This window comes from Heloderma suspectum, chromosome 3 (genome assembly GCF_057233095.1).
Source record: "Heloderma suspectum isolate Gila_16-S chromosome 3, 16-S_ref, whole genome shotgun sequence".
Taxonomy (NCBI): Eukaryota; Metazoa; Chordata; class Lepidosauria; order Squamata; family Helodermatidae; genus Heloderma; species Heloderma suspectum.
In genome coordinates, this window is record NC_139460.1 from 255,888,514 (window position 1) to 255,901,098 (window position 12,585).

The 12,585-nt window shown below is 44.8% G+C and overlaps 1 protein-coding gene across 1 annotated transcript in view; it reads right to left on the reverse strand.

The window, feature by feature from the left end:
* Positions 1-12,585, reverse strand: part of SORCS3 (sortilin related VPS10 domain containing receptor 3) — a 516,588-nt gene that overhangs the window by 13,967 nt on the left and 490,036 nt on the right. The window contains exons 24-25 of the mRNA XM_084841986.1: positions 10,650-10,749; positions 5,443-5,548 (exon numbers count right to left, since the gene is read on the reverse strand). Of these exons, the coding sequence (XP_084698112.1) occupies positions 5,443-5,548; positions 10,650-10,749 (206 nt within the window). The remainder of the gene's footprint in view (positions 1-5,442; positions 5,549-10,649; positions 10,750-12,585) is intronic.

Sequence of the window (12,585 nt, forward strand, 5' to 3'; positions counted from 1 at the left end):
ACAAGGAGAAGTCCCACAAAGCCTAGACTTCCTGTGAACAATTATGCCATGAAGTTTTTCCTCTGCTTTGCTGGAAACAAGGAGAGATGGGGAAGAATAAAGGCTGACAATGTAACTTTGAGAATGGTATGCAAGTGTCATAAAACATGGAAATGTGAAAGGTTGGCAATAAAAAAGTAGATACTCCTTGTAGGTAGCTCCATGAAGGCTGATGATCCTGGACAATTCCCCCCCCCCATTAAAGTACACATCAAAATGAGGGCTAATCTCTAAATTCACTTTGCGTGGACTTGAAATAATACAGAAGTAATTAAAATGATGATTAGCAAAGGAGCAAGTGGGGCAGAGTCAATAAATGATCTCTAAAATGTTTTGAGTTAAAAGACACGTGAATACATTTGTATCTTACTTTTTTATTATGCTTTCTCCCACAATTATGCTAAAACTTAAGATTCTGCCCATAGAAGGTTTTCCTTCAGAAAGAAGAGAAGGGTGTTTTGATTCTAAAATCCCTCTCTCTCTCTCTCTCTCTCTCTCTCTCTCTCATAAACTTTTCAAAGTTAGCAGTTAGTCAATACAGAACCAGTCTCTGATTAGGACAGAAATTCCTAACAAGTTCTAGGGATGGACGGACTCACCTGCGCCTGGCTTTGTCAGGCGATCACCAAGCTGCTGTTGTTGCCTGCGGTGCCGCGTGAGCTTTGGCATAGGCTGTTGAGTGCTTGATAAGAGCCGTGGGGCCACCCATCCTCCTAGCAAGCCACCATTGTGCACAATGATGGTGGCTCAGGTGCCTCCAGGTAGGTAATATTGAGTAATTGGTGATGGTAAAGGGCCCATTTACGCAACATTAAAGGTAGGGGTGTACGGATTCCCCACCATCTGTTCCAGTGGGGAATCCATGGGGGGGAGAGGCAATCTGTTCCTCCCCCCAGAATCCTCCAGAGCAGTTCCACTCTGCTTGGATTCCGGGGGGGGGGAACTGGCTTGGGAGCGCTTACCTTCCCTCCTGCCAGCCAGAGCCGTTTGCCTCCTCCCTGTCCCTGCCGATTGCCATGTCTTTAAAAAAAAAAAAAATGGCGATCGAGAGGATGTTCCCATAGACTTAGAGTCATGAATCTTGCGTATAAGTCTATGTGTCCATAGGCTTATACGCAAGGTGTGAACACTCCATGAGCACTCTGTGGTTCAGCGAGCAGAGTGCAGGAGAGTCAGCGAGGGGAGTCCACTGGACTCCCCCCTGCCAGCAGATTCTCACAACATCCCTAACAGGGTCAAGTAACAATGAGCCAAAAGGACTGCATGAAAAATTTAAGTTGTGACGAAGTCTTATATTACGGAGAACACAAAGGTAGTTCGGGCACAATTGTATGCATGTTTGGACAACAAAGACCAACAACTATGCTGGCTGAGGAATGCTGGGAATTCTAGGAATTTTTTCTGTCTAAACATTAATAGGATTGCACCTTAAGTTACTTTTGTAAGCTTTGGCTTGCTTAAGTTCCTTAATACTAAACAGAAGTCCTCATTCCCCCCCCCCGCCCCGAAGCTGTGCTCTGGCATCAAAAAGGAATTTTCTTCCATATTTTTGACTTTTCCCAAATGTTATCTTATTTTTCATTTTCCGATTTCCTTATTGTCCAACTTGCATCAGAGTATCCTTCACCCATCAAGCTTGGGAGATGTACATGTTTGGTTTTATTTTAGAGATACTTGGGCTGTAGTCCTCTGCATGCTTACTGTTAAGTGGACTTGTGCAGGATTGACCTAAGTGTAACTGAAAAGACTTCAACTGTTTTCAAGCTAAGAAAGTTGGATTGGTTTTTTGTCAATGGTCTACCTTATGAATTGTTCTGCTCCTGTACCTGTAATAAAAACACACTGATTACTCTAGGAAGACCTTAGGGGTGTTCCTTACATATTATTCTAGTAAATTTCATTTGTCGCTTTTCATTCAATTAATTCATTTCCACTGCTTTTGCTTTTAATTTTGTTGAGCTGGAGGGAGTGTTAGGAGGTTTAATGGCTTTGCTATATATCAGCTGTTATTTTTGCATGCTTTAATAATTTATGCAACGTAGTTATCTTGTAGCATGTTTTCACTGTTTTTATGAATATCTATAACTTTTTATAATTTTGTCCTTATTTCAATAATTTTTAAATTGATTTTATTTTTGGTGTGGTTTTGACTTAATGCTCATTTTCCATATGCTCGCTGGAGCAAACTAAAATAAAGGGATACAGAACCTGGTTTTTCAGGTGTCCCCAAATCTCCCAGCTCTCCCATATGTCCTGCCGTGGGCATTCTGGTCTGTCTCAAGCAGGAATCTGGCAGATTCGGGAAGTTCCAGCATGTCTCATGCATCTGGGCAGACACGTAATGCTTTTTTCAAAGTTTAAAAGAAGGAAAAACCTCACCACCCTTGTTAAGATAAGCAAACTCTTCCTCCCTCACCACTGAACACTTTGTGGACATTCTCTCCACCCCACCCCACCCTGCCACATACACACATTTGGGGCATGGTCCCCCCCCCGCCCCCATTACAAAACAATGCTGAGCACAAAATATAAGCCAGTTCCAGCCTCTACTGCTGTGTCAGTACAGGCCACTCTGGCTTCCTGCAGGTAGGCATTTCTTTGGGCTGAAGCTGCATGTTATGTTAACTATTCCCATTCCCTAAATGGTGAAAATATTTTGAAATGAGAACTCTGAGGAGTACAAAATATAATGAGATTTATAACTGGGTGTACTTGAAGGATCTTGGTTATTCCAGTGACAGATCAGCCATTTTCATTTCACCTACTAAGCTCGGCATTAGTTCTGTACTTGTAAATTAGGGATAATACTAATGACCTATTTTCAAGGCTTGGTGATCAAACAAACAAGGTCAAAGATTTTAAAAACACTTTGGAAATTAGAACTGCTATGTAAGTGAATAAAGATACCATTTTATTCCATCACATAACTGAATAGGCAAAAAAACAATGCAAAAGGAGACACTGAAAATCTCAGGTTTATTATCTTCATTGTCTAGGCATGTTATTTATGACATTAATCATGATAATCAAAATAAGAAATTGTGAGTTTGTCTCAGATGAGTAACCTCATTCCTGTTGTGGAAAGCATGGGATTGGGAATCCTAAATAGTTTTACATCAGTTTAGAATTCATCTTCAGCAAAAGAAAATCAAGATAGAGCAATAGAATAGAAACATGATACAGTTGGAATTAATCTATCTTAATCAAGCACCAAAAAAATGGGCCAGTTTGCAGTCCACATAAATGTGCCCAAACATATGTAAACAGATGTGGTTAGACATCAGTACTTAATATGTAAGACTGATTAGGTGTGTTCACACATACAAGTGTTTCCACTACTTGTGATGGTGCCCAAGATTTTGGAGGTTCAGTCCATGATGTCTCCCAATAGAGCCTTTAGAATCATATCACCCACTCTCTGGAACTCCTTATCACTACAAATTTGGCACACACACCAACCCTTCTGGGGTTATGGCATCTACTTAAAACATTATTTTTCCAACAAGCATTCCCAGGAAGGCCATATTATCTTATGTATACAATAATAATACATAATATTTAATTATAATCTTATACTGTATTTTTGTGCATTGCTTAGAAATTTACTTTAGTGTAAGTCATTCATAATTATCGTTAAATAAAATAAATACCTCCCAGAATTCTTTGGAGCACTTGTAGCATTCTGTGGAGGCATACAGATTTAATCACTTACGTGCATCCAAACCATCTGAATGGGGCCCACTAAATTGTAGATTCTTCGGATGCCTGTCTCTTTGGACAAGCTGAAAATATTTTGCTTCCAGAAATGATAACTCTAGAGTCAGTCAGTCCATCATTCTTTCAGCAAGCAAAAATGGTGTGCCTTTAGCTAGAGAACTCAGTCCCACATTGATCCCATGACACAGATCCCAATGGAAAAAGCAGTCAGCTGCATTGACCCCTGTATCAGTTCAGTATGGAGGCCAGTGGAACGCAGGCAGACATAACTAATATTACTGATGGGACCATGTGTGGGTACATGGTCTTATAGTCACTGCACTGGAATCAGCTGACATGCTGAATAGAAATACATCTCAATATCTATTCTGGATGACAACTTGACATGGATAGAAGCCGTGGAGAATTACAAGAGTAAGTGGCAACTGAGAAAATTGTAACTGATTATACTCAACAACTAGAAAAACTTACCTGAATAAGAACCATCATCACCATCATCATTAAAGAAGATTACTATTCCACCCATCCATGTAAAAACTGTGTGCAGGATGGCTTACAATGATTAACAATAACAAAATGATTTCTTTCTAAATAACAACATAATAAAACAAGAAAAATAATAAAAGCTGAGACAGATATAGCATAAAAACAACCTAAAAAGGTGTGTGGGGTGTATGGGTGCGTGTGTCAAACTATAGGTTAAACAAACAAACAAAAGAAACCCTTCCTACAAACCATGTGTTTACATATTCACATATCAATGTGAATATATGCATTGACAGTTTGTGGGGCTGCATCGTTGACAGTTTGCGGGGTCATGCCACTGCCACTGACATCATGTGCATTGACTAGCCCCACCCCGCCATCTACATGTTGGGTGTGGACTTGTACAGCAGGGAAGCCTACAACATAGAACACTATGAAGGTGATTCCACATGCTCTGTGATCCTGTGCAGTATTCCACAATGTGTGAAAACCTAGGTGCAATGCATAGAGGTTTTACCTGCTGCAGACATCCATGCTCAATGTGCAGACATGAGTTAGCATGCATTATCTCAGAGGCAGGGCCAGTGGCATGGATCCACATGGTCTTCAATGCATGAAACCCACTTCATGTCAGTAACATATGAAGAGGGCTCTAGTACCTTCACTTGCATTGTCACACACAGGTTGAAATGATGGCCCCTTGCCATTTGGTTGCCACTTGCTCAATGACCTCTTGCCACTTAAACCCACCTCTAGCTGCTACCCTTAGATCTATCCTGCTTTCATACAGGTTCTGTTTATTGTGAAGGGAAACTCTGCAATGGTGCCTCCCTGCCTAGAAGCTACAGTGTAGGTAGTCATTACTGCCATCATTATTTTGGAAGAGGCATTTCCTCAGCATAAGGGCTGAGACCAAGAGCTGGGCAGGTGGTTACACCAAGAGAAGCCCCAGCAACTCATTCAGACTGTGCTCCATCTTGTTTTCCATCCCCGAGAAGGATGAGGATACTGCGTGGCACCCATCCACTCTTGAGCCCACGAGACACTAGGCTGCTGTGCATACAGCACATACCTGGAACTGATCTTTGTTTACCATATTCATGCATTGTAGGAGATAACTTATATATGAAAACCAGGTTCATTTTCAGCTTTGTTGGGCCAGACTTTCTTTGAATTGTGGAGGAGCAGCCAGCAACATACCTTTTAAACTTGTAGATTAAAAAAACAGCCAAGCCCACGAAGACCACCGATAACAGCATCAACATTGCTGAACTGCTGTGCCCTGCACCAGAATCGACGAGAGGTGCTGGGAGGTGAAAGAATATCATGTTACACTGGGAAGTCATTAACTGTTGGGGTGTGGGGAGGGGCACAGTGGGGAGTGAGAAAAAGCACTGTTCTTTTTCCTTTGCAGCCTCTTTTATTAGCATGGAAAAGGCAACTCGCATGGCCAAAAAATTGATCTCCCTCCCTTTGTACTCAGGGCTGCAATTTCTAACCAGCACCATAATGAAAAGGAAGTGGCAGGCCATGTGCAGACAAACTGGAGGGAGTCTGCCCACCCCACTGTTTTGGTCTGCTTTAGATTCAGTCTTTTTTCTGGCCCAGAGAGCATGGGGTTCATTTAATGGTGAACCAATAAAAGTAAGGGAGAAAAAGTGTTTCTTATATAGTCTCTCATGCAGCATGTGGTTTCAATGGAAAATATCTCTTAAAACCCAAATGTTTTTTTTCCCTTGCAGTTCTTTCTCATGACTCCAAATTGACCCTAAAGTTGCCCCAAATTGACAAGTTCAGCCCTCTGTTCTCCCTCTATAGCTCAAGAGAGGTCTGAACTCATTCCCGTCTGCCTCCTTCCAATTCTGTACATATCTGCCCTTTTCTATCCCAGGATCTATGTCACAACTGCCCCCTTCTCCTTACCCCCTTATGTTCCCTTATAGCAGGGATCTCCAGCAGGGCTCCCGAGGGTGCAGGTGTGCCCATGAGGCCTTTAATGGTGCCCTTGAGGTGATTTATATGTATACAAGGCATGTCTGCAAACTTCCTAGTTGCTCTATGTTTTTAAGTCTATGGACCTGGTTGCTCTATGTTTTTAAGTCCATGGATGTCTACTTGCAGTTTTGGCATGTCCCCTTGCTCTCTGATTTGCCAAAGTAATAGGTTGCATTATTCTTACTCCCATAAAGGGTGCTTGGTCTCCAACCCTTTATTTTTGTGTGTTGGGAGTAGGGATGTTAGAGAATTCCTCCACGGACTCCAATGAGGCCGGATTCTTTAGAATCTGGCCCCCCGGAGTCCGTGGAGGAACGAAGCACTCCCCCCCTGCCACCCCGCAAAATTTTCCCAGGACAGACCCTACCTGGCATAGGCCTGTCTGGTCTGTCCGCTGCCCCGGTCTGCGGCTGCCATTTGCCTCCCTACTTTAGCTGTGATAGGCTACGTACGTATTTACGTAGCATATCACAGCAAAGAGCAGGGACACAAATGGCGTAGTGGGCACCATTTGTGTCCTTGCATTAGCTGTGATAGGCTATGTGTATATTTATGTATCCTATCACGAAAAGAGCAGGGACACAAATGGCATAGCGGGCACCATTTGCGTCCCTGCTCTTTGCCGTGACAGGCTATGTAAATATATATATACGTAGCCTAATGTCGGAGTGGACACTGAGCCCATAGAATCCCAGAGTAGTTCTGATTCTGAGGAAGAGCAGTCGCTCCTGGGAGAGGAGCGCACTCCTCTTTCCCAGGGCGCACAGCTGACGGAGATTCCTCCCACCAGCATTCCTAGATTAGAAAGCAGTCCAGGGAGTGACTGAGCAGAGATAGCAGACTTGGTGGATGCGCGACGCAGACGCAGAGAGCGGCGCCAGATGGAGGGCGCAGAAAGGTTGCGCAGTGCCCGGTTCACGTGCAAACAACGGCTGCGCCCCGAGGATCCAAGGGAAAAGGGGAGGGACTCTCCCTAGTCCTTAAGTTCAGGGGTCTGCCAGTAATTCCCTTTCAAACAGGGACCAACTGTTTCAACTTAGGGCATAGGTACTGTGCTGCTCAGATCTAGTTGCTACCTGTAGAGTTGTTAAGTTGTAAAAGAAGAATAAAGCTTTGAAAGGAATCCCTTTGTCTGTGTCTGGACTTGGCTACTGGATTAGACTGAGAGAGGCCTCCAAGGAGCCCTTGACACCTATTGTGGCTAATGCAGGGATGTAAATGGAGCTTGCTACACCAGACGCCATTTGCAGCCACAGCCCTGCAGTCTACGTAAAGTCCTTATGGAAGTCTGGCTGTGGGCGGGCCTGGCTGGTGGCTCTGTGGACTCACCGCAGAGCAGAACCGGCCAGGGAGGATTCCAGGGGGAGGGACGGATTGCCTCCCCCCCCACACCGTGGACGCCCTGGACTGGAACGGGGTAAGTAATCTGCCCATCCCTAGTTGGGAGGTGTCATCCTTGTCCTCTGTGCCCTTATGTTTGTTTGTTGGGGGTGGGTGGCTAAAGCAATGGAATTACCAGCCTGTTCACTTATCTGACCACACTGCTTTATCTCCAGGCTTTTGTGTTTGGGGTGCTAGTAATGTGGGGGCATTTCCCATTCTCCCCCATGGCCACTTGCCTTGTGTTGCTCTGGCACTCTGGATGTTGTTTGGTGCATGTGTGCAAAGTTAAGGATTTTCCTGCATGCTCACTCACATGCCTGTGGACCCACCTGCTCCACCCAGCCCCATTTGTTCGCAACAGAAGGCCACTGTTATTTCGAGGGGTTAGTGGTGCACAAATTCCCTTGATCATGTCTAGAGTTCCATTTGGGCCTGTTTACTGAGCTAGTTAGCTATGCTAGTTCTGTTTATGCTGTACAGCTCGAAGCTGGTAGATAAGCCTCTGGCATAACCTCAAGGTTGAGACACCTGTTGCTAGCCAGAGTAGCTGAGATGACAGTTATCTGTCCTGGGCTGGCTGACTGCCAATGGTTGAGACTAGGTCTCTTCCAGTCTGTAGGAATGCATGAACATTTTTGCCTGCTAGGCATGAGCTTATTACATAGATCTTTGAGACCATTTTCAAAGCAGAACCATAGCACAGGCTGATCAGGAATCTGCTGCGTACCAGGCCATATGGAGTCACATTGCCCTATAATTTCTTCTTGCTGTCATTATTATTCTGTATTGTTTTGCTTTATTGCTTAATTAGCTTGTTCTTGCTAAGAAATTTTTAGCCTTCACCCATTAGTGTGTTCATTGTATTCTGAATCCTTAAGGGCACAATCCTATGGGATCCGCCTTGGGTACTCATACGCCTCTGAACTCAGAGGCTTACGAGTATCCTATGAAGAGTGGGATTCGTCATATGGCTGATGCCCCAGTCTCCTCCCCTCACCGGCCCTGGGAACGCCCCCTTTTCCCTGTCTCCATGTTCTGTTTTACCAGCACAGAGAGGTAGCCAGTGGAATTCTCTCCACACCGGTGGGGAGGGGAAGGAATCACAGTTTCCTGGCAATAAGGTTGGAGCCAGGAAATCGAAATATCCTGTGTCCCCCAGATTCTGTCTAGGGGACATAGGATTGCTTCCTAAAAGAACCATTGCAAAACTGGCAACACAGGTGTCCCACATCATGATAATTTTAGTTGTTCTTTTCTATACCCTTTCAGATGCTATGATATCCTGCTTGAGATAAGGCAACCCAATGAGCTCTGAATTATCCATAAACATTACACAAAAGGTAGGGCCATTCAGCCACTGGGGTACTAGGGTGTATGAAACCCCACTTGCCTGGCTCCGCTGGGTTCTGCGGAGGGGGGAGGCGATCCGTGGATCCATTCTGTGGAGCCGCCGGCTGGGTTGACCCGCAGCAGGGCCTCCAGCCACTGCCGGGCTGCTGCAGACACAAATGGTGTCCCGCTGCCATTTGCGCCCCTAGACTAGGCCGTGATAGGCTACATATACATTTACATAGCCTATCACGGCTAAAGCAGGGACACAAATGGTGTCCCCTATGCCATTTGCGTCCCTGCGGTAGTCGTGATATGTGCGTAGCCTATCACGGCAAAAGACAGGGACACAAATGACCATTTCTGGCCGCATCCACCCAGAAGACAACCCGGAGCCGCCGCCAGAGCCACTGCCGGAGCCACCACCAGGTAGGTCCGTTCCAGAGGGGGATTGTGGGGGATGGCGGGGTGGCGAGGCCGTTCTGCCATGGATTCTGAATTCTAAAGAATCCAGCCTCACTGGAGTCCATGACGGAAATTCTCCAACATCCCTAGGTAGGACTGTTCTTCCCACCCAAAATACTAATTCTAGATAATTCAGACTTCAAAGTGCCTGAAAGCGGAAGCAAGTTGCACAGCAGAAAGGACAGCAAATAGCTTCTGTGAACCAAAACCACATACAAAAGAAAACAAATCCCTCTAATTAGCAAGCCCTTTTGACCAGAGAGGAAATTTGTTTCCCCAACCCCAAATGTAGTAATCAAGTCAACCATAATTGTGCGTAAAACAATTGTGAGTAAAATAGGAGTGAGTCTTGGCTTGCACACCCTGCTTCTTTCCCACACCGTGGAGAACATCACATGTTATTAACACATATTCACTAATGATGGTCCCAAAATTCGTAATAACCTGGTTGGGTATAGAAATCTTTCTAGCTTATAATACTGAGCTGTATAATAAATGCAGTGCTATTTTCCCCAGAAACTTCCCCAGAACATAAATGAGATTCTGTCCCTGTGCAGCCAACTTTCAGTAGCTCAGGCACAGAAGTCCAGCTGGTATGTCCATTTATAGCAATATTTATTCATTGATTACTAGGAAACGGAGAGGAAAAGCAGACATTCCTTTAAATCCTTATTAGCAGCTATGATTTCTTTCCAGTTTTAATCTTGGGTAGGTCCAGGGGGCCTAGATCCTAACATCAGGTGTGAAGGGCTTTTAAGATCTGGATTCCTCCTCCCCCCCCCCCCATGCCTATACTAGAGTAAAAATGAAAGACTTTGTTGCTAGATAGGATTTAAAGGAATTTCTGTTTTGGCGCTGAGTGATGATACCACCAGACCAAGCAACCTTTTGTTTGATGAGAATCTCACCTATTTGTGTCAAAGATCTTGATTGTTTTGCTCCCCATCCAGATTTGAAACCTTTGCTTTTTTTTGTATGGTGGTGGGGTGGGGAGAAGTTGCATTTTTCAAGTGGTTCTCTTTTGGCGTCCCTTGAACTCAAACATACCTAGGGTTCTCCAGTTAGAACTCGGGGGGGGGGGGGCTCTAAAAGTGCACTGCCAGCTTGGCTAAGTGCAGTGCCCAAGATCAGAAGGTGAACGGTGGCACCTGTTTTGTTTTTGTCCCAGAAGACCTCAGACTAACTGTAAATATATCCTGATGTAGCTTTCCATGGCCTCTTCTTTGTCAACTTACCTAACGTTAGTTGAGTGACATACACAATGATTTCCACACCGGGCTTCAACTCAAATTGGACCAAGTTCTGATTCAAAGCATTGAAGAGGATTTCGACAGCCTGAAGAAACAATTAAATAACCATAAACAACAGCACTTTTGAATAATTTTCACTGGCATATCATATGTACCAATAGTAAACTCATTCTCCTAGTGCTTATCCTCATGTAGCCAAAATGGCACCATCCACACAGGTATAAGGTATAAGTAGGGTTGTGGGGAAAGCCAAGGTTTGCCAAGAACATATCTCCACCTTATAGGTTCTTGGTCAAGTTACTTCACTTGCCTTTTAGTCTCATGAGTTTGCCTTCTGGGAAATGGGTGGTTTGTTACTGGCCATGCCTACCATGGCAGACAATTTGTAAATGGGCAAGCCCCCACCATGGTGGCCATTTTGTGAGGCCACTCATGACACTCTCCCAAAACACCAAATATGTCCACTGACACATGTTGGGGACCCCTGTGTTAAGGTGACATCCTTTTTGGACAATTACCTTTTGGTTTTGCCTTTGAAACAAACGAAGTGTTATTAGTTCAAGAAAATGCTCAGCATAATGCAAAACCATTAGCATCCCTTATAGCTCCCTTTATGCAAAATTCCTTCACCTGGTTTGGGGCCAATTCCCCTTCCCAATTCAGCCCCCACATCTCATCCCACACTGCTTAGGAGAGTCCCCAAACCTCCTGGAAAGACATTTGGGCTGTACTGGATGATGTAGGAGGAAGAAGAGGCCAGGAAAGTTTCCTTCTGAAAACTTCCTTCTGCTTGCGATGCTTAGGAATCAAGCCTTACAATTCTTACAATTTTACAATTGTAATTGTTCTTACAATTTTAGGTTTATGACATAGATCCAGATAGTGTGTTTGCAGAAGCCTGCTTCACATTCAGACACCACTGATACATTGGGAGTAGCCCTTAGTTTGATATAGCAAAGCCTCCAAGCAAATGTATGCAGCTGTCAGAGTTGGACATATTGTTCCTGCCCTGTCTGAGTGAAGCTACAGCTGCTGGAGTCCCTAGGCACAGCTATGGCACAGCCCTATAGTAGGGCTGTGCACCTCTTTGGTCTGCAGCCCAAATAACAAGTCGACGCAGGTGCTTCGGAGGTGCCTCCATGTGATACAAGGCAGAGGAGAATAGCAACGAGGCACCCGGAAGTGAAGCGGCTTGTATACAAAGCACCTCATCCGACTCGGTGATTCATTTGGAGCAACCCAGACAGCCTGGTACCAAAAGTATCAGCTTGAGAAAGTTCAGTGAGGGGTTGAGGAGGAGAGAGGGGGGAAGGAAAGAGGAGGAAGAAGAGGAAGAGAAGGGAGGGAGTTTTGGCAAATGGAAACTAGTTGTCAAATCAGAGCTGAACGTAACCCAGCAATCTCCAGTCAGTGACACTGGTGGACGAGGGGGAAGGCTGAGTAATTGGAGAAAAACAGCGGCATTTTAGAGACAGAGATCATTCTGGCAGTGTTACTTAGCGGTGTGAGAACCCACCCCCCATCCGGGTTCTCCGGATGCCCCCCCAGCCCCTGCTCCACTCACCTGTCCCTCTGCCTCCTCCATGATCACCATATTTTTAAAAAACATGGTGAGTGGAAGTCTATGTGCACATTGACTTATATGCAGAAAGCACTGGGAATCTTGAGTATATGGGTGATTTACAGCATTTTTTGCATATAAGTCTATGTATGCACATATACACAAAAAGCACTGTGAATTGCCCAGGCAGGAGGAGGAGGAGGTGGGGCATATGTCCCCGCTGCTTGCTAGCCGCACCTCCTCCTCCTCCCTGCTCAGCTGTCAAGAATGCCCCTGCTACTTGCACAAGGGTTCACTTGCGTACACAGTTCTCCTAATATATGTACTTCTGTAGCCAGAGCCACTAAATAAATTTGTTTA